We start from the raw sequence: 22,614 nt of genomic DNA, 5'->3' as shown, positions 1-22,614 counted from the left end.
TATCTCTAACTCTACTTTTGAGTTTCCCTTAAGTAATGCAAGGTTAACTGAACAATCATCATGTGTTGTTCCTGCGCCTGAAGCAAAGATTGGGCGCACTCATCCTATGATAACCAGAAGTCAGGCGGGTATTTTCAAGCCCAAGACATACTCTTCCCAGCTTTGCTCCTCCTCACCTGATCTCACACAAGTAGAGCCCTCTTCAGTTGCTCAGGCTCTTACCTCACCACAGTGGAAGGCAGCTATGGATGAAGAGTATGCTGCCCTAATGAAGTGCAAAACTTGGAAGCTTGTAGACCCCTCAATAGTAGCAGACCCAATTGGATGTTAATGGATATTCTGCATTAAAAGATAGCCAAATGGAAGTATCCAGAAGTATAAGGCGCGGCTGGTGGCGAAAGGCTTTCATCAAAGGGAAGGCTTTGATTATGGGGAAGTATTCAATCTAGTGGCGAAACCTGCAACAGTCCGTGCTGTCTTGGCAATTGCTTTGTCGAGACAGTGGCGAATTCGTCAGTTTGACTTTAACAATGCCTTTCTCAACGGTGATTTGTCTGAAAATGTCTACATGGTGCAACCTGACGGCTACAATTTTGGCACTAATTTAGTGTGTAAGTTAGAGAAAGCGCTATACGACCTCAAGCAGACTCCACATGCATGGTTCCTCAAGCTAAAGAGTACCCTTGAGAGTTTTGGGTTTATCAGTACTACCTCTGACCCCTGCTTGTTTGTCAAGCACAGTTCCCTCTCCATTATCTATCTTTTGGCGTATGTCGATGATATTCTAGTGACCGGCACTGTTGCAAGTGAGGTGAACAAGCTTATTACTGATTTGAATGAGGTCTTTACGCTCAAGGACTTGGGAGAAATGAGCTTCTTTTTGGGTATTGAGGCTGAGAGAACAGCTGCTGGTTCCTTAGTGCTGAAACAAACGAAGTATGTAAGGTAGCGTTTGTTTTCGGAGACACGACACGGAGACATGGACAGCACATTCTTAAAAAGCGTTTGGAAGCAAAGACATGGACACTGAACATATTGTCTCCGGGACAGTTTTTAATCCTTTTGTGTCCACTCTTTTACGGAGGACAATGATAGACACGGATTTGGAAGAGAGACACAGACGTTTTTATGAATTTTTTTTCTTTTTTGTCCATGGTGCTATTTTTTATTATTCCACTGTTACCCCTTCTTATTTTTTCTATTTTGCGTTGTTCTTAGAAAGTACTTTTTTTTACTCCATGCTCTTTTTCTATCTCTACGTTCTTTTTCTTTCTCTTTTTTTCTCAGGTACTCTCTCTTTTTTATAAAAATTTTTATTGGACTGAATAATTTCTTTTTTCTTATCATTCTTACTTCAACATCATTTTAACTTTATATTATATTATTTGATTTGTAATAAAAATAATAACAAAAATAATTAGTCTGGAGACTTTTAAAAGATAAATATTATAAAGGTAAAATTGATATTTTAAAATGCTAAAAAATAATTTATAAATTATAATTGATTTTATATAATTTAAAGAAAAATTAATTTTTTGAAAGAAAAATAAAATTTTAGATAAAAAAATTAATTTTCTAAATAAAAATAGATTTTTATGTGCAAAAATTAATTTTTTTTTCCATTTAAAAATGGATTCTTTTTTTAAAACTGATTTTGTATTTAAAATTAATTTGGCTTATTAACCTAAATAAAATTTTTTATTAATCAAACTCAGATTTTTTTTATTAATATTAACTATATGTATTCCTACATATTAAAAATAAATTTAAAAAAAAATAATTATATTTATAAATTTTATTTTAATATAAATATTATTATATAATTTTTTATTAAAATTTTTGACTGCTTCAAATATTTTTTTCAAGTTCCCACTGTCTGTACTCCTACGTACTCTTATTATTTATTAAATTAGTTTATACTCAAAAATTTGGAATCACATGACTATTTTAGTCATTTTATATAATATTTTAGTCCTGTCCATGTGTATCCAAACATAATACTAGACATTACATTAGTGTCCTATCCATCGTATCCAAACACGATACACAAAACATAATTTTTAATAATGTCTCTGTCCTATTGTCTTTGTCTCAGTGTCCTGTTCTGTCGTGTCTCTACAAACAAACGCTACCTAAAGGACTTGCTCAAGAAGGCTGATATGGCTGATGCTCACGCTATGCCTACCCCTATGATGAGTGGTCTTCGGCTTGATGCTTCAGGAGCTGTGTTTGATAGGCCAACTCTGTATCGGTCGGTGGTTGGTGGCTTGCAATACGCCACCATAACAAGGCCAGACATTGCATACGTTGTGAACAAAGTCTCACAGTTTCTGCACTCTCTCTTAGAACAACATTGGAAAGCGGTGAAGCGCAGGGCAGGCACGACAGACATGGGGCTTGAGTTCCATAAGAGTGAGGACTTCAGGATTTTAGCGTTTTGTGACTCGGATTGGGCCGCTGATCCCGTTGATCGCAAATCGACTACGGGTTACTGTGTGTTCCTAGGATCGAACATCATCTCTTAGTCTAGCAGAAAACAAGTCTCAGTGTCCAGGTCCAGCACTGAAGTGGAGTTCAGGGCGCTAGCTGATGCTATGACGGATACTATGTGGTTGCAGAAATTGCTCTCTGAAATGCACCTTCCTCAAGGCCCAGCACCTACACTGTACTGTGACAATCAGAGTACCGTACTAATGAGTAGAAATCCAATACTTCACAGCAGGTCAAAGCACTTTGAAATTGACCTGCATTTTATTCGGGATAGGGTTGTTCAACAGCAGGCATATGTTGTGCATATTCCCTCCTTTGATCAAGTTGCCAATGTCCTTACAAAACCTCTATCTCATGATGCATTTATACGTCTCAGGTCCAAACTGAGATTGGTTTCACAACCTTCCTCAATTTGAGGGGGGATGTTAGGGATAAATAGCAATTGAGCAAGTAAGCTGAGCTGGCAGAATTAGTTAGCTAGTATTGAGAACAGTTAGTGGTTGTTAGTAGTTACTATAAGAGCTACTATATAAGACTAAGAGTCAATGTAACAATTAGTGAATGAAAATCATTTTCTCTAATTCACACACTATAAAAAAAATTTTCTAGATCTTTCTCTCTTTCTCTCTCTCTCCGCTGGTGTTTCTCATTCTCTTCTCTGAAGAGTTCTGATACCTCACAATTTTATAATAAAGATTAATGACTAAAGGAACTTAAACACCACCATTTTTTTATACATGTTCTAACCTTCCTAGAAATTAATTATCCTCGAAGACTTAGTAAACAGCTTGTTGGAAACGGCACTATGACACTGTGACATTAATAGATGGATAAGGAAATTCTCCAAAAATAACCAAGCTTGAACATATATATGCTTTTTGATATTGAGGCTTAGTTGCTGTGGAACTGAACTAGTTTCCATGGCTATATACACTTCAATTTTGATAGTATTAATCCAACTTCTCTTGTGTGCCTCCAGCAATTCCCATACCATTTTACCACCTGGAACTCAAAGAAATGCAACATCCAAAGTGTCACTCTTGGATAAAGAAGCCTATGCTTTGCTTTCTCTTCACTGGTGGAGTATCCAATACAATATCTCAAACCGCTGCAACAATTGGCCTGGTGTTGAGTGCAATAACAATGGAAGTATTACAAAGCTTTCACCTCCAAAAGTTTCCACCTATACCTTTAAAAGAGACCTCTATGTTAGGGACATTGATTTCTCAGTCTTTTCAAATCTTGTCCGCCTTGATCTCAGTCAAATGGATCTATATGAACTCCCTTTGGGACTAAGTAGTCTCAAGAAGCTAACATTACTTAACATATCCTCCAACAATCTTCAAGATGAAATCCCTTTCTCATTAGCAAATTTCCCTCAACTTATGGTGTTTGATGTCTCTAACAACCTATTTAATGGTCAGATTCCACATGAAATTGGCATGTTGGAGAATCTTGTCACATTGGACTTGAGTTTCAACATGTTCAGTGGATCCATTCCATTGAGTTTGAGTCATGTGACTAGTCTCAACCACTTGAGGACATCCAATAACCAACTAGATGGTGAGCTTCCTTCAATGATTCTAAGTCTTTCTCAGTTGAAGACTTTTGACCTTTCTCGCAATCGTTTTCTTGGTAAGCTCCCTACAACATTTGTAAATAATTCCCAGTTAAGGAATCTAAACCTTTCTGACAATCGAATAGGCGGTTTCATCCCATGTGAAATAGGGAAGTTAGATAATCTGGTGGTTTTAGACCTGAGTTTGAATCAGCTAGCAGGTCCAATTCCTGATCAAATAGGGTGTCTAAAAAATTTGACAAGTCTCCACCTTGATTCAAATTGGATTAATGGTTCTATACCTTCAAGTATAGGACTTTTAACCCATTTGAAAGAGTTGACACTTGGATTCAACCATATACATGGGTTGATTCCTGCAGAATTAGAGCACTTGGTTAATCTGAAAGTTTTGGATATTTCAAACAATGCAATTTTTGGTAGTATACCAAAATGGATATCTGCATTAACACAATTAACAGATATAAGACTTCAGGGGAACCAGCTTTGTGGTGTTATCCCATATGGTATCCTTATTCATAGTATTCATGTGGATCTTAGCCGCAACCATTTAAATGGAAGCATTCCTTCTCAAATTGGCTATAATCTTTCATATCTAGACCTTAGAGACAATAACTTGAGTGGCAAGAAACCAAAGGAGCTCGATTCTATTCGATTCTACTATCTATATTGCAATCCCTTTCTTGATGATGGATATTATGACTGCAGCGATTCACAAGATCAAAGAGATTCTGACCATCATAATAACCATTTCAGTCCATCATCTATGGTTTTGGTTTTGGTTTTGATAATTGTGGCCAGCGTTCTCATTTCTTTTGGCTCCACAGGGATTGGAATTTGTGTTCTCCGTGCCAGGTATAGTCGCAAACACAAAAATAAGGCAGCAAAGCATGGAGATTTATTCTCCATTTGGAACTATGATGGTAAAATTGCATTTGAGGACATCATTGAAGCAACAGAGGACTTTGATATCAGATATTGCATTGGAACCGGTGCTTATGGTAGTGTCTACAAAGCGAAACTTCCAAGTGGCAAAACTGTTGCATTGAAGAAGCTTCACAAAACAGAATCAGAAAATCCATCCTATTACAAGAGCTTCTGCAATGAAGTTGAGGTCTTGACAGAGATTCGCCACCGCAACATCATTAGGCTTTATGGCTATTGTTTGCATAACCGATGCATGTTTTTGGTGTATGAATACTTGGAAAGAGGAAGCTTGTTCTATAACTTGGCCGATGAGATTGAAGCTCAAGAGTTGAATTGGAGCGAGAGGGTGAACATCATTAAAGGGACAGCATATGCTCTTGCTCACATGCATCATCATTGTACTCCTCCTATTGTTCATCGAGATGTCAGCAGCAACAATATTTTGCTCAATTCAGAGTTAGAAGTTTGTGTATCAGATTTTGGCACTGCAAGACTTCTTGATCCTGATTCATCTAATCAAACTCTTCTAGTTGGCACCTATGGATATGTTGCTCCAGGTATTTTTTTTAGTTTTATACACACTATTTTGTCACAAAATTTATTGCATTAACCTATGTACTTGTTTGGTTGCATTGTTGTAGAATTGGCATACACCATGAGTGTGACTACAAAGTGTGATGTTTATAGTTTTGGAGTGGTGGCTTTAGAAACAATGATGGGGCATCATCCAGGAGAATTCATTTCCACTCTGACAAAGCCATCTACTCAACAATTATTGGTGAAAGATGTATTGGATCCACGGATTCCACTTCCGAAATCTCGGAAAGATATGCAAGATGTTGTGCTTGTTGTAAAGCTAGCATTAGCATGCCTCTCCTCTGATCCAAATTCCAGGCCATCAATGCAAGTTGTGGCCAATGAGTTTTTGGCTTCAAAGGCACCAATACATGTCTCTTTCTCTGATGTCTCAATGTACCAATTGATGAATCAAGAAGTATATGTCATAGATAAAAATTAGGACAAGCTATTATTGTATTCTCTAAATTGAGATGAATTTAGATGCAGGTAGTTTTGCATGAAAATTCAGTTCCTGCTCACCCTTTTCGATCCTTCTGATGGATATAATCATAGAAAATATACTTTAAAGTGGCGGTTTGTAGAGAGTAGTATTTCAAAGATAGTTAATTCGGTTAAAACAGATCCCATTTAGTCAAAACAAAATTTGTTAGTAACATCTCTTTTTGCTTGGATCATAAGCGTTAATCTATGTAAGGCTCTTTTTGTGCAATGTATACATAGATCACTATCCAAGCCAACCCAACCAAATAGAAGGTAGCATCCCCCTTGAAACAGTTCATTTGGTTAATCTCAAATTCTTATATCTTTCTTTTAAAAAGAATTTTGGTAATATACCAGAAGAGATCTCTGCATTAACACAATTAACTGACATAAGACTTCAGAGGAATCAAGTTAGTGATTTTCTCCCATCTGATATTCTTGTACACTCTAGTTTTGTGGACCTTAGCCACAACAATTTATATGGAAGGATTCCTTCTCAAATTGGCAATACTCTTTCATTTTTAGACCTTAGTTAATCTAATATATCATTTATATGTGACACTATGACAGTAAAAGATGGATAAGGAAATTTCCTAAAAACAATAGCTAATGTTCATCAAAAGCGGAATATAAAATCTCTCCAACTGACAGAGTTCTAATATTTAAAAGTTCCAATTTTATGATAAAGAAGTTAATTAATAATGACAAATTAAAAACCTGTTCTCTGTACTAACTAATTTAACTAACGGAAATGTTTGGTAACCAAAGAAAATCAGCCAAAAACAGCCATAACTTGTTTTATTTAGCTTTAACTAATATATATGCCTTTGAAGTTATATGACTATTTTCTAAATCTTTCGATGTAGCACTTCTAATCAAAATGAAAAATAATTCATAGAACTTTGTAATATCGAAAAAATGTATGGTAACTATATAAAAGGATAACTAAAGTTCCAAATGCTGATATCGGTTGGCTATTATTCATTATTCCTCTTCTTACTGTTATTCTTCTTTTCTACAATTTCCCAAACCAAGTTCGAGCATCTCGTGTGTGAGTGTATCTATATATAGGTGTAGTATAGCTACATTTTCAATCACTATGGTTATTGGTGACTACAAAGTATAAATTGATTATCTAATGATTAGTTGACAAGTGGCAGACTTAAAATAATTATTTCTATTAAGCAATAGTTAATCATGATTCTAATTAAAACTGACAATGGTAATTACTGCAGGGTAAAGTTATGTACTTATGTGTATAAAGAACTTGTGTATGGCGTAGACGTAAATAAGGGGAAATTCTTGGGGTCTCTTCATGCAAATGATAATTCTTGTATTGATTTATTAGTTGAATGATGATTTATTAAAAAGATTTTCAAGTGTATCGTCATATCAGTGTATCAGTGATTTTTAATGGTTGATCTTAATTATATATATTATATATATTTTTTATAATTAAGATCAACAGTTAAAAATTACTGAAACACCAATATGATGGCACACTTGAAAATTTTCCAATTTATTAATGAGCATTTATAAAAAAGTTACTTTAGTAATACGTGATATAAATTGATTTGAGAGAGTAAATTTGCGTACACCATAAGTGTAACTACAAAATGTGACGTCTATATTTTTGTAGTAGTAGCTTTAGAAACAGTGATGGGACATCACCCAGGAGAATTCGTTTCCACTCTGTCAAAGCCATCTACTCAACAATCATTGGTTAATGATACGTTGGATCCATGAATTCCACTTGCAACTCTTGGGAAGGATATGCAAGATGATGTGCTTGTTGTAAAGCTAGCATTAGCATGCCTCTGCTCTAATCCAAAATCTAGATCAACCATCAATGCAGGATGTGGTAATGAGTTTTCAGCTAAAAGACCCAAAGAGTCAAAAAAGAGTTCAACAATTGAGAGAGTCTCAACATTTTCTCCGTTATTATTTTTAGAGTAAAACTTTTCGATTTCTATCTTTTTTTTTTTTTTTCAATTTAGATAACCTATCTTAACCATTAAAAAATGACAATTCACTATTTATTATTTTTTTATTAAACGTATGAGCACTTCTGTATAAATTTTCAATAAATGATGACGAAAAATGCTTATATGTTATGTAACTTATATGACCTAGCTTTCATCAATTTTACTTGAAGAATAATCATTTGATTATAACTGTTTAATTCCTACATAATCATCAAAATGATATCCTAATCAAATAGTTATCATCTTTCTGCAATATTATTTTGATGACTGTATAACCGATAAACAGTCCCAATCAAATAGTTATGATCAATGTAAGACAGGTGAATGTCCACGATCATATAAGCTAATATTGTATATAAGTATTTTCTATCACTTTTTACCAGATATTCTCATAGACAAGAACGAATGGATCCAGAAATTTAATAGAGAAGAGGTCGAAAATTAAAATATTATATGATCAAATATAATATTATATATTCCTTAATATATATAATTATAATTAATATTTTTTATTAAAAAATACTAATAAGTGCTTGTTATATAAAAAATTATTTTAGTTCTTATAATTTTTTTATTTTGGATTCGATAAAATATAAAAATTAGCTATTTTTTATTAGCTTATTTTGTTGAGTATTCTTGTGACAGTAAGTTATATTTTTATACTTCATATCATAAAAAAATATACTATAAAATAATATAAATAAATTGTTCTAATAATTTTGTTATATGCATTTAAAATATATTCATGAATAAAATATATAAAATATAATTATTTTAATAAATTTACTTAATATGCTATTAATATAATATTATGAAAAAAATAAATAAATTTTAAAATAATTTATTTCCATGTATGTACTATAATATATAAATATTTTTTTAGTTATTATAAATATTAAAGTATTTTTATATGATAATAGGTGTAAAAATTAAGAAAAAATATTTAAAAAGAAAAAAATTTAAATATTTAAAAATTTATTTAATCAAAAAGTAATTTGGTAATAATATTTTTTTAATTTAAAATTATTATTTATTTTTGAGTTTAATAATTTAATTATTTATTTAAGATAATTACTTACTTTATTTTTTAGATAAAATTATATAATATATAATAATTTTATATACTTAAAATTGTTAACTTTGTTCAAAAAAGTTAAAAGACCTATGCTTGCCTTCTTTAGATTTGTCCCTGTTTATAGAAGAACTTATGTGTCAAAAAAAAAAAGGATAAAAAATAAATTATCATTTTTCAATCATTAATGTACAAATTATCTAAATTGAACTACCGCAAAAGAATTTTACATGTGCCCCATGTGTGGGGTTAATGTTCAAATTGGTCTCCGAAAAATTACACGATCGTCAATTTTGTCCCAAAAGAAATTTTTAATCAAATTAATCCTCGAAAGATTTGACATCAATTATGTTTGTCCTTCCGTTTATTGGCTCACAGATTCCGTTAACGGCAGTACATGTGGACCGTTAAGTGACACATAGGTTCATCCAAAACGACGTCGTATACCAAGAATCCCTATTACTGAAGTAACTCTCTCATTCCCCTTCTCCCCTTCACTTTCACTAACACTTTTCCTCCCTTTCACCCAAAACCAACAAAGAGTCACCGAAACAGAGTGACAAGAAGAAGCTACTCTAATCACCCGTGGAAGCAATAACTAGCGACGCCGTTCGCATTGCGATCTGTCCTCCTCGTCACGGTTTGAAGGCCACCAGTCTTCTGCAGTGGTAGGCGCCGTCTCCGGTGAGAGGTAAGTTATCTTGCGTGGCGAGTTCGTTCTCTACTTCTTTTTCCTTTTTTTGTATGAATGTATGGTATCATATTCGATGATTTTGAATATTAGTTGATTTTGGGTTAGGGTTTTTGTGCTGGGGGTAATTGCTGCTAGGGTTTTATAATGGTTCAGACATTGTGTATGTTGAAAAAATGTGGATGCTCTCTGTTTTGATATGGCCGAATGCAATGTGTGTGGATAGATAAAATTTTTTGTTTTGTTTAGTTCTTGTGAAAGACAGGGTTTGATTCTTTGCGGTGTTCATTTTAGATGAAAGTAGTGATTGAAATTTTGTTGATGAAACATAAATAAATTGTACTAAAAAATAAAAATAAAACAGAGTGCACTCTCATGATTCATTGTTGCTATTTTTAATTTGTAGATGAAAAATCATCCAATAACATTTGTTTTTCATCATGGTGAGAAGTTTAAGAATGATGAAGGTGGATCAAAAATTTATGAACCAAACAATACAAAGGTGTTAGCGGGAGTTGAACGGGATACGCTAGATGTTTTCTTTGTAAAGGGATATTATAAGGAGTTAGGATATTCAGGGGTGGACAGTTGTTGCTGGAAAGTACCCAGAATATCGCTTGAAGTTGGGTTGAGGAAGTTAGAAGTAGATGCTGATTTGTTGGAAATGGTGAAGGATTATAGAAGGAATCACAATTCGATCAATATTTACTTTGTGCATAGAGTCTCAGAGCCACACATGGTGGAGTGTATGAGCGAGGATGATGATGAGTTAGTTATATTAGAGAACCAGAGCACCTGTAAACCCAAGGCCACAAATACCTCCCAATTGAATAAGAGATACTGTTTAAGGCCCAAATCACAGCCACTGTCCCAACCCAAACCACAGCCCATGTCTACGCCTAACAATACACTACCACAGCCAAAATCCCAGCCCAAAACACAGTCCATGTGTCAGCCCAAATTCCAACCCAAATCACAGCTCATGTCTCAGCCCAAATCACAGCCTAAAACACAATTTGTTCTTCACAACCAGCCCCTGAAATCCTCATCTCAGCCATCAAGGTCATCTACCCAACCCTTAAAAGCTCAGTCCCAACTACTAAAGACTCACAGCCAACCCTCAAGATCTCAGCCTTTCAAAAAGCATGTTGTTGGAGATAAAAAGAAAGAACCAGTGAAGGGAACCAATGTGACAAGGAGTGGTAGAGTTGTTACCCCAGCTCCACTTCAGGAGGATAGTGACTCACATGATTCGTACGAGAGTATCGAAGATAGTCTGTATAAGCCTCTGAAGATCTTGGGATATGGATATGAGAGTTCTGGTGATAGTGATAGTGATAGTGGGGTTGTTGCAGCCAAGAATTCAGGTTCAAAAAAATATGAAAACAAGGAGAAGTCTAGGCCTGCATCTCATAAATCCACTGAAAAGGAAATTGATACGGATGACTCTAGTTATGAGGATATTGAAGATGATGAGATGTCGGATTCAGATGACATGCAATTTACTTTGTTATATTATTTATAGTATTGTGTTAGAAACTTTATTTATGAAACTCTAAAGTGTTGTGTTGTGTTACTTTGTAAATACTGTTTGTTATCAATTTTTCAGGATCAGAAAGAGGTGTAGAGTCTAACAGTGAATCTGAATGTGGATCTTGGCACTCAGAAGATATGAATCAAGCATTAGATTATGATGAGGAAGACAGTGGGGTTTATCCACTGTATAACAAGAAAGCCAGGTTTGGAGAGCTGAAGCTTGAGGTAGGTATGATCTTCAAGACAGAGCGTGAGTTTATGAATGCCACTAGGGAATACACTATACAGTGGAGTAGGAATATTATTTTCAAGAAGAATGATAATGTGCGGATTAGGGCTGTTTGTAGGGGAGAAAATTGTTCTTGGGTAGTGTATTGTGCTTTGAAGAAGTCTGATATGTCTTGACAGATTAAGATTTTAGTGGATAAACATACATGTCCTAAGAGTAGGAGTAATAGGGCTGCTACTCAGGAGTGGACTTTGAAGAAGTTTGTTCCTAAACTAAGAAAATACCCGACAATGAAGCACAAAGAGGTGTATAAATGGTTTATGAGAAAATGTAGCATACGGCTGAACAGTACATGTATCACTAGGGCATTACGGAAAGCTAGGAAGGTTGTTGAAAGAGATGAGGTTGCACAATATGGTCTGATTTGGGATTATGCCCATCAACTGTATACCACTAATCCAGGTTCAACAATTCAGGTTGGAGTGATTCCGATGCCCGAGAGCCCCCGACAGTTTCAGAGATTCTATGTGTACCTTGACGCTTGTAAGAAAGGGTTTAAGGCCGGGTGTAGACCGTTGATCGGATTGGATGGGGCATTTTTGAAGAATCTACATGGGGGACAGATTTTGACTGCATGTGGGCAGGATGCCAATAATCACGTTTACGTGATTGCTTATGCAATTGTGGGAATTGAAAACAAAGACAATTGGAGTTGGTTCTTGGAACTTCTCCACAATGACCTCGATGACACACAGCATGGCTGGGCATTTATCTCAGACATGCAAAAGGTGAGGACTGTTTTGATTTTTGAAAAGATTTTTAAGGACTAATTTGATTTAATGATGATCATTTAAGGACTATTTTAACTCATTATCTTTTTGAGTTTTGATGTTTATACAGGGACTAATTCTAGCTGTGAAAGAAGTCATGCCAAATGCTCACTACAGATTCTGTGTTTGGCATCTGTGAAAGAATTTTTCGAAGCAATAGGGCAACATGGAATTGAAGGATATGGTATGGGAATGTGCTAGATCAAGAACCGTGTCAGAATTTGAAAGAAACATGAGCAAAGTAAAAAAAGATTAGTGAGCCAGCTTGGGCATACCTTGATAAATGGCCAAAAGAAGCATGGACAAAGGCACACTTCAGAGAGGAGCTGAAGATGGACGCAATATGCAACAACGCGTGTAAATCGTTCAACGCGAAGATAAAGCATGAAAGGGCAAAGCCCATCTTGACACTAGCTGAAGAAGTCAGGAGGATCATCATGAAGAGCGTGATTGAGAATAGACGAAAGTTATTGCACTATCAGGGAATTCTTACTCCAGTTCAACAAAGCCGGTTAGAGGCAATGACAAAGCTGTCAAGAAATTAGTTTCCTCAAGCTGGGTAGGCCCACAATGACCAGGAGAAAGGACAAAGATGAGCAACCTGTTAGTTCAAAGACACGGTTGAAAAGAAAGTATAACCCAATACGGTGCCTATATTGTGGTAAAGTTAGGCACAACAGAAGAACGTGCAAAGTGAAGAAACAAGAGGAAGCTGCTGAACAAGCAAGGCTTATGCAACTTCAACTTGCAGTAGTTGCTGACCCTACTGATGCTAATGCTGAACATGCACCCAATGGAATCCCGATTGATCCTGTTACTCAAGATCCTACCAATAGCAGCAACTTTGAATGCACCAACTGAGATGATCTTTGACCAATCGGAAGGGGTTCCAGTTACACAAGAATATCAACTTTTATCTGTTTTCAGCCAAGTATAATACTTGTAATCTATCTTTGATTATAAATTATAATCTTCCATAATGTCAATATGATTAGTCAATTGACTTTATCCTTCATGATAATAAAATGCAGGACAAAGTCAGAGCAAGGCCTCCAAAACTTCATGTTAAAAAAAGGAAAAGCAACAATCCCAGCCTCACCACAACCGACTGCAGCTGCAACAATTCCGGTTTCAGCTGAAACAATCAAGGGCACCAATTCTGCTACTGCGAAGAAATTTGCTAGCTTAATGACTTTTGTGCCAACTCCCGGATTCAAACACCCGAGGAAGAAACACAACGATGTTTGAGTTGTGTTGTTCATTAAGGGATGAATTATGTATTTTGTAAAGGGCTGGTACTTTAGAATCTTTATGTATTATAGACATATTGAAGTATTTTGTACAACCTTATTCATATTTTGGTATAGCCCAAAATTAGGTAACTTATGTTTGATATTATAAAGACTTCATTAATAGATTTGGTATTATTGTGAAGACTATATTAGCATGCTTATATGGACATGCAAATATTTCGATTTTAATACATATGGTTAGACTTAATTTATCTTATGCAAAAATGTTTAGACTTATTTTTATTCTCTTGTTTTTAAAATTGTGTAAAAATTTGTTAAGCTAATGTCAAAATATGCAGGCTGCATGATTGTTAATGGATATTCAAAATTGTTCAAACTGATTTATTACATTTCACCAATACTCTTAACAAGATCCAATAAAATAACAATATTTCACCAATGCTTTTACAAGTTTTTTACTTTCCCACTGATTTGACACAAAATGCTCCAACCACTAACATAAGCATTATTACTAGAACAAACATGAAAAAAAATAACATCTTCACTACTCTGACTTCAGCTTCCAAACTACTCATTCTCCAACCTAGTTTCACTTTCCAATCTTCATAATCACTTTCAACTTCAAACTATGCTTCTGCCCCACCATTTGCAACTTCAAAAACTTCATATTCATTATCATCTACCCAACTAAAGTAGTTACAATGGTTGCCTTTCTACACATGTGAAGTAAAAAAATTGAATCTCATATTAATGGTGAAAGGGGGTTCAAAAAACTATGGTTCATACCAATTTAAACTCACCCGATATCTTGGACAAGTGTGAAACAACTTTTCTAGATTTTCTGGTGTTCCGGATTTCTTGATCACAGTTTTCAGCCCACAGAAACAGGTTCTGTCCATCTTCATCCTCCTTTTTCGCATGGAGGAGCTAGAGCCGAAGCTACCAAGCGATCGCGGTGATAACCCAGCACTTCGTCCTCCACCAGAACTCTGCATCCTAGCTTCTAAACCTGGGTGATGTCTTTGCACCACTGCAACACCACTCCTTAATGTTTCCGTTCAATTTGGGGATTAGGGTTTATAAAATAGGAATAGAAATTATTTTGACATAATAAGGAGAACATATCTTGTCAGTTTCCAACTGGGTACACACCTGTTAACACACCTGTCACTTAACAGTCCATCTGTACTGCCGTTAACGGAATCTGTGAGCCAATAAACAGAAAGACAAACACGATTGATGTCAAATCTTTTGAGGATTAATTTGATTAAAAAAAATTCGAGGACAAAATTGATGATCGTGCAATCTTTCGAGGACCAATTTAAACATTAACCCCATGTGTATTGACAAGAGGATAATGCAGTGGTGTGATATTTACTGCCATGGGCTCGAGAAAATTTGTGCCTTTGATTTTTTTTTTGCTAAATGTAGAAATTGCATCCATCGACTTATATTTTTTTAATTTTTCTTAAAAAGATTTAAAATTAGGAAAATGTTAGGGGCTAATAAATTTTATGATTTGTATCTATTAATTAGTTATTATTGGTATTTTTAATAATGTGAAATTAATAGATTACTCATTTTTTTGTGCTGATCAAATTTTAATAAAAATACTGACCTCCTAAACTTTCTCTTAAAATTATATCCAACATTTTTATTTAAAAAAAATAAAAACTAGACTTTTCGAGTTAAGTTTTTTAAAAATTGGAATTGGCTCCTTGGATTTTTGTTTTTGAAAATTAAAAAAACTATATTTTTAAATTAAAGTTGGACCCTCTATTTTTCGTTTTAAAAATTAATGTTATTAGTGTGAGCAACTGAGCGTGCTAGACACCCTTCAACTCTCCATTAACGCAAATGTATTATGCGCTCTTTTATAAATACCTTTTCTTCATGTTCTTTCTTTTTTTTTCTTCATCATTATTCTTTTATTAGTATTGTTGTTACTGCGATTTTTTTTCTCATCCTCATCTTAGTAGTTTTGCAACATTATGTATTTTTTTTGTCTTTATTCTTATTAAGAAAGTAAAACAAGAAGAATTATGAAAAAGTGAAACAAGAAGGAGAAGATGAATAAGAAAAGAAAAAGATGATGATAATGATAATGAAGAGGAAGAGGAGGAGGGGTTTTGAGTTTTGCAGAACTAATCAGAAAATAACATCAAAATTTTTTAATTATGACACAAAAGTTTCTCAATTTTGACATCGAAATTTCTTAATCATGACACAGATTTGAGGAGGAGGAGGAAGAATTTTAAATTTTACAAAATTTATCAGAAAAATAACATTGATATTTTTGAACCGTGACACAATTTCTTAATTTTGACACTAAAATTTGTTAATGATATCATTTCAAACCATGACATAGAATGATATACTTTTTTTTTTATCATTAAACTGGTTGAATGATATTGAATTCATATATGAGGTGTAACCATTTTTATATCATTTACAATAAATTATTGTATCTTTTTGTTTTAAAATATATTTAAATATATTTTATTGACTAAATGAATTAAGTTTTTGGACTTATAATTTTTTAAAATTTTTTTATGTCATTTATTAAATTTTTTTTATTATTTTTAATTAAATAATATATTTTGTTATTACTGAATTGATTATATAATATTAAAAAAGAAGAAAAAAATTGAGTTGCAAAATTTAATAAAAAATAGAGTAAACTACCATTTGTACCCACGAAAGTTGAAAACGCTGACATATCTACCCATAGAAAAAAGAAATTACCATTTGTACCTATAAAAAATTGTTTTTACAGGCAAAATTATTCAAACCCTAAAAAATTATCTAAAATCCCTAAATTACCCTTCTCTCCACACTATCGTCTCCTTCCTCCCTCCTCTCTTTCTCAATGTTCTCAACCACCCAATCCCTACCCTTCTCTCCATACTATCATCTCCTTCCTCCTTCCTCCTTCCTCTCTCTCTCAATGTTCTCACCCACCTCATCATCGTTCACCCTTCTCCGCTAACAACGTCGCGGACCTCCGCCAGCCCAGGAGCACCGCGCCATCTTCTCCTCGCCACCATCACCATCGGCCTCAAACCAGAGCCTACCGCGTCAGAGACCCTCCTCTTCACGCTACCTTATCGCCGCTATAGCCAACCCTCTTCACCTCTTTCTACGTCATAGAACCACCACTGCCGCTGCCCTTCCAGTTGGGAGGAACAGCGCCAACCTTCTCTCTCTCTGTCAGGACAGGTGTCAATGACTCCAATGACGAGATCTGAACCGAAATCCGTCTCCTTGAGGAGGTCGGCCCTGTCGGCAGTTTTGAGGCCCAAGAACTGCGACGAGCGGGTAGTATAGAGTTGGCAGACTTGCTCTGGGATCACTGCGACGACGTAGGACAGGGATTCCAGCTTCTGGGCCTCTAAAGGTGAGAGCTTTGCTGAGAAACCGTGAAAGACAGTGTCATAAGTGTGAAGGACGGCAACAGAGGTGGCGGTGGTGGTGGTTTCAGCTGCAGTGGCATGGTTGATAATAGAAGTGAGAGAGGATTCGTACCAGTGCTTGTGGGTTGGGAAGATGGAGGGCTTGGCTTCATGGTGGACTTGCACCGTGAAGGTGCTCTTCTTCTCCGGGGAAGCAGCAGCAAGGTTGCTGTGACTGTGAGGATGAAAGAGATGAGGGTATGGCAAGGAGCCATTGGAGCAGCAGTGGGGACTGAGTGGGAAGTAATGGTGAGAATGTGTTAGAAAGGGAAAGAGGGGTGGTGGCTGGGTGAAGAGGGTGGTGGTGGGATTTGAGATTAGAAAGGGAAAGAGGGGTGGTGGATGGGTGAAGAGGGTTAGGGTTAGAAAGGTGATTGGGTGAAGGAGGTGGTGTGGTGGTGAAGATAAGGATAATTTAGGGATTTTAGATAATTTTTTAGGGTTTGGATAATTTTGCCTGTAAAAACAATTTTTTATGGGTACAAATGGTAATTTCTTTTTTCTATGAGTAGATATGTCAGCGTTTTCAACTTTGGTGGGTACAAATGGTAGTTTACTCTAAAAAATAATACTAAAATTTTTTAACTGTAATAACACACTAAGTTTTCTAGCTTTTTCCACAAAACACCAATTAACATGGAAAGTGAGAGAGAAAAGTACAAAGAACCTGGATTTATTTCCTATGTACTCAACTACCTTTTTTTCCCCTTCATATCCATTGAGTTTAAGCCATGTGCATATGCAAGAGAGAAAGTGTGAGATAGAGAACATGGAAGAAAGTAAAGGAAGAGTGTGTGTGACTGGAGGCACAGGGTTTATAGGTTCATGGATCATCAAGAACCTCCTTCAACATGGTTACTCTGTTAATACCACTGTCAGATCCAACCCAGGTTCAAAGTAGAACAAAATTTCCTCTATGCTATCTTCTTTCAATATTTGTTGTGTTTTGCTGATGATCTAATTAGTGGTATTAAACTCTTAATTACTACAAACTACATAGGATCTGATATCTGAATTTGAAGCCTTCAAGGATTTTAAGAATATTTACTTGTTTTTTGTACTTAATTTTACTATACAATTTTGATTCGAAAACCTATGATCATTATTCATTGCCAAAACATTCTTTTTCTGTTTTGAATATTTCATAAATTAAAAAGTAAAAACAATATTTTTTTTTATTTTCTATGTTTTCTTTTATAAAATTCCAAAAATAGAATTTACTAATATTGAAAATAAAAGCTAAATAGACCTTTGTTGATTATCAGAATTCTTATTATAACTAGAGGTATTTAGCAAGGACTATTATTTTCAATTTATTTAACTCACTTTGAACTAAAATATTAACTTTACTTATCTTTTAAACAATAAAGCAGAACACAAGAGAGACATTAGCTTTCTTACTAATTTGCCTGGAGCATCACAAAATCTTCAAATTCTGAGTGCTGATCTCAGCAATCCAGAAAGTTTCGGTGCAGCCATTGAAGGGTGCATTGGAGTTTTCCATGTTGCAAGCCCAATGGAATTTGAATTAAAAGAACCTGAAGAAGTTATGATAAAAAGAACCACTGATGGAGCACTAGGAATTCTCAAGGCATGTCTCAATTCCAACACTGTGAAGAGAGTAATCTACACTTCAAGTTCCTCTGCTGTTTTGTACCATAATAGTGGCAAACATGATCATGAAGAAGTTGTGTTGAATGAGAGTTTCTGGAGTGATGTGGATTACCTTAGAGCATCAAAGATTAATGGTTGGTTCTATTATGTTTCTAAGACACTCACAGAAAAAGCAGTGCTTGAATTTGGGGAAGAGAGTGGATTGGATGTTGTGACTTTGGTTCCAACTTTTGTTATTGGACCTTTTATTTGTCCTAAGCTTCCTGGTTCAGTTCGTGCTTCATTGTCCTTGGCATTTGGTAAGGACTTAATCCTTTTTCTTCTTGTATTCGTACATAATATCTAGAACATATTACATCAAGTTTGTCATTAGGATAATTTTTTTTATAAAAATAATAAATTAATAATAGATTCACTCATTTTGACCATACATTATTAGGTCAACAATCATTCCTGTCATTAATTATTAGGGGTGGCATACCCGGTCGGCTCGCCCCAATCTATTTAGGCAGGAGCGAAACTAGACAATATTTATCAGGGGGTCAATATTTTTTTAGCTTTTTATTTTAACAAAAAAAGTTAAAAGTAACTCTATATATAATTTTAATTAAAAATAACAACTAAAACTTAAAATTTACTTTTTATAAGATAACTGAACATATTATATATTAAAATAATTAAACACAAATATCTCAAAACTAATTTCAAATATTGTAAATATAAGTTGTTACATACTTGTTTTTAGAATCTTCAACTACTATTCAATTCTTCTTTAGACATTTCCTGCAAAATTATTAAAAAAATGTATTATGCTTCAACCTTTATGTAAATAATTTAAATCACAACCATAATTTATGCAATAAAAAAATTAGTAACAATATTATTAGAACTGAAATAAATTAAAATTTACAACTTATATAGACAATTGAGCTTGACGTTTTTTTCTTGATTCAAAGTCATCTATTATTGAATCTGTACTGAAAGTAGTTGCAATTTCTTTCTCAATGTAAATGACTAAATTATTTGCAAGAAATTCGTCTGCCATTTTATTCCGAAGTCTTGTTTTAACAATTTTCATTAGCGAGAAAGCTCTTTCTGTTGTTGCTGTAGATACTGGAAGAGTCAAGACATTGCGAATCAGTCTATCAACCAAATGATAAGTTCTTGATTTTCCTGTTTCCTTCAATCTTTGAGAAAAAAATTAAAAACAATACAAGGATAATATTATAATTACATGATTCAAAAACCTAAATTATTATTACAATATTATAAACTAGATAAATAAATAAATAAATATATATATAAATTATTCATTAAAAACAAATAAAATAAATAACTTACAAAAGAAAGAAGAATGAAAGATGATAATGGAAGACCAAAGACTACTTGCTTTCTTTTAAGTTGTAATGATAATGAAAATATGGAGTGATGTTTTGTTTTCTAATTGAAAGAAGAGGGAAGAATGAAAAAGTGATTTGTTGACTTTTTGTTATTGCATTTTTAGATTTTTCACTTTTAATATAGATTGGGGCTTTTTTTTAATTAAGTATATGACCCACTATTCATAGCCCAAATAACACACTACTTTCTAAACTATTTTTTGAATAAAATTATATACAGCATATATTTTTTAAAGGGGGAGGCCTACTTTTTTTTTAGGGGGTCACTCTTTAATTTTTTATTATTCTTGTAAACAAAATTTTTTTTGGGGGCCACTGCCTCCCCTACAATCTGAGAAGCTTCGCCCCTGCGTTTAGGCTCGTTCCAACCCGCCCCGCCAATTAAAATAAATTTGAAATGCTAGTCCATCTTGTTTTATGGTGAATTAGTGAACCAACATGTTAGTTCGCTTGACTTTCTTTTTTTTTTGAAAAATAAAAATTATTAAAATTAATAAAAAATAATAACTAAAAAATTATATACAAATAAAAAATAGTCAAATTATAATATAATTTTTTTCATTATTTTTTTAATTTTTAACTTTAATAAAATTATTTAAAATAATATTGGTCAATAAACTATCTTTATTTCAAAAAATAAGTTACATAATTTTTTTTGGGTGACTTAAATAAGTTACATAATTTATGTATATATATGAAATTATAAAATAAAATAAATAAAATTAATAACTAAAAAAAATAAAAACAAAAAATATTTAAAAATGATTTATTTATTAATTTTGTAGCACTAATCACTTTTTTTTAATTAAAAAAAATAAAAACCTTTGACCCGACAGGCCGGCTCACTCCGTCCTACCAAAATCCCCAAATTTAGCGGTGCGAAATTGGCAATTTTTTTTATTAAGCGAGCTCCAAATCCTAACCGATCCACCTTTTTTAGCGGGTTCGACCTGTATTGCCAAGTGACAGTTATACTTCATTTAGTGCTTGTTTAAATGCTATTAAATTGATAAATTTTTTAGTCTGTTTTGTAAAATTTTAGTTGTCAAAATAAAAATATTTTTTTAAAAAATTATAATTTATATATTATTTTAAAAGATTTTCTTTTTAAAAAATACTTTTTCATATAATAAATAAACAAAAAATACTTTTATATTATTATACCTAAACATAATTAATAAATAATTTTTTTATATAAAATATTTAAATATAATTTTTTTTTATTTTTTTATAAAGTTTTTAAACAAAAATTAACTAAAGAAAAAATCTTTTATTAGAATGTCACTCAATGAAGCCCTTATAAGTAATGCAATATTATATGAATACCAAAAGTTACTTATAGTATGAAAATACATACATACATACATACATACATGTGTGTGTAGGATTTGCAATAAAATTTGATTATAAAAAAATTATTATTCTATTAGGATAAATTTAATTTTATGTGCAGGTGATAAAGGTCCATTTGGTTCGTTGGCTTCGCTCCTTCAGGTACCTATGGTGCATGTGGATGACGTGGCTAGAGCCCATATATTTTTACTTGAACATGCTAATCCAAAAGGGAGGTATAATTGTTCATCATCTTTGGTTACTGTTGAAACAATATCTCAACTTGTTTCTTCTAAATATCCGGAATTTCAACTGTTAACACTAGAGTGAGTTTTGTTACACTTCTCTATAATGTTCTTTTTAAACAAGAAATAGACATGCATATATATAACTTAATTAGTTCATGATTTTCCTTTGGTTTCATTGAAATAAATTAAATTTGTATGTTTATGTTGTTGCATTGTAGCAAGTTGAAGCAAACTGAAGGTGCCAAGTTACAAAATTTATCATCAAAGAAGCTCATAGATGCTGGATTTGTATTCAAGTATGGACTTGAGGAAATGGTTGATGATGCAATTCGATGTTGCAAAGAAAAGGGTTACATCTGAGGTTGTTTAGTTATGTGTCCGTTTTAGGGTTTGAACTTTGAAAAAAAAAATTATTAATTGACTACTCTTATGATTAACATTTTGCTTATTTCAACCCTTTAATTTTAACACTTGAAATACCAGGAAAGTTTTATTCAAAAGTTAATACATGCTTATTTGTTATTAAATTTGGTATTTTATAGACATTAAATAATACTCTATATTTTAAGTGTTTTGAAAGATTTTAATTAGAAGACAATATATAGTTAATGAAGATAACATTAGCTGCAAATGCATCTTACTTATATCTCAGTTAATAGAAGGTTGATACTAACCTGACATATTAGTCATACATTAGATTTATTAATTTGTTCTTATATACTAGTAAAAAAGGTTATCTATAGAAGTGGAACCACCTATAATATGTAATACTAAATTCTAAACTAGAATTCTCTTTTTATATGGATATTGACTTTATAATTTATTTTGATATAATTTTTATTTTCTCATGTAAATTATAAATATATTATTTATTCACTGAGTTGGAAAATTTATTCCGTCATCTTTTTATATTTTTCAGA

The 22,614-nt window shown here is 33.2% G+C and overlaps 2 protein-coding genes across 4 annotated transcripts; both read left to right on the top strand.

Moving 5' to 3' along the window:
* The first annotated feature begins 3,410 nt into the window (after positions 1 to 3,410).
* LOC110268095 (uncharacterized) lies at positions 3,411 to 6,025 on the top strand. Its single transcript, XM_021114000.2, has 2 exons — positions 3,411 to 5,550; positions 5,635 to 6,025. Exons 1-2 carry the CDS (start codon positions 3,411 to 3,413, stop codon positions 6,009 to 6,011), a joined length of 2,517 nt encoding a protein of 838 aa, XP_020969659.2. The 3' UTR covers positions 6,012 to 6,025.
* Positions 6,026 to 17,778: 11,753 nt separating this feature from the next.
* Positions 17,779 to 22,218, top strand: LOC107628538 (vestitone reductase-like). 3 transcript variants are annotated; one of them, XM_016331178.3, is made up of 4 exons: positions 17,779 to 17,990; positions 18,474 to 19,013; positions 21,568 to 21,772; positions 21,913 to 22,218. In XM_016331178.3, the coding sequence occupies exons 1-4, from the start codon at positions 17,783 to 17,785 to the stop codon at positions 22,052 to 22,054; spliced, it is 1,095 nt and encodes a 364-aa protein (XP_016186664.1). In that variant the 5' UTR covers positions 17,779 to 17,782; the 3' UTR covers positions 22,055 to 22,218. The 3 variants fall into 3 exon arrangements, with proteins under 3 accessions (XP_016186664.1, XP_020971969.1, XP_020971968.1); XM_021116310.2 differs by having other exon boundaries at positions 18,471 to 19,013; positions 21,568 to 21,682; positions 21,913 to 22,179; XM_021116309.2 differs by having other exon boundaries at positions 18,471 to 19,013; positions 21,913 to 22,179.
* Positions 22,219 to 22,614: the final 396 nt, after the last annotated feature.

The sequence above is a fragment of the Arachis ipaensis genome, chromosome B2, assembly GCF_059453495.1.
Source record: "Arachis ipaensis isolate K30076 ecotype BB chromosome B2, ASM5945349v1, whole genome shotgun sequence".
Taxonomy (NCBI): domain Eukaryota; kingdom Viridiplantae; phylum Streptophyta; class Magnoliopsida; order Fabales; family Fabaceae; genus Arachis; species Arachis ipaensis.
Note: the sequence above shows the minus strand (reverse complement) of the source record. Positions and strands in the feature narration are given on the sequence as shown.

Bases quoted from the DNA above. Each gene is read 5' to 3' on its own strand.
- LOC110268095 (XM_021114000.2), top strand. From the start codon at position 3,411: ATGGCTATATACACTTCAATTTTGATAGTATTAATCCAACTTCTCTTG. The intron at 5,551-5,634 runs GTATTTTTTTTA...GCATTGTTGTAG, and splicing joins CTATGGATATGTTGCTCCAG to AATTGGCATACACCATGAGT.
- LOC107628538 (XM_021116309.2), top strand. From the start codon at position 17,783: ATGTACTCAACTACCTTTTTTTCCCCTTCATATCCATTGAGTTTAAGC. The intron at 17,991-18,470 runs GTTCAAAGTAGA...TAAACAATAAAG, and splicing joins CACTGTCAGATCCAACCCAG to CAGAACACAAGAGAGACATT. The intron at 21,773-21,912 runs GTGAGTTTTGTT...GTTGCATTGTAG, and splicing joins TTTCAACTGTTAACACTAGA to CAAGTTGAAGCAAACTGAAG.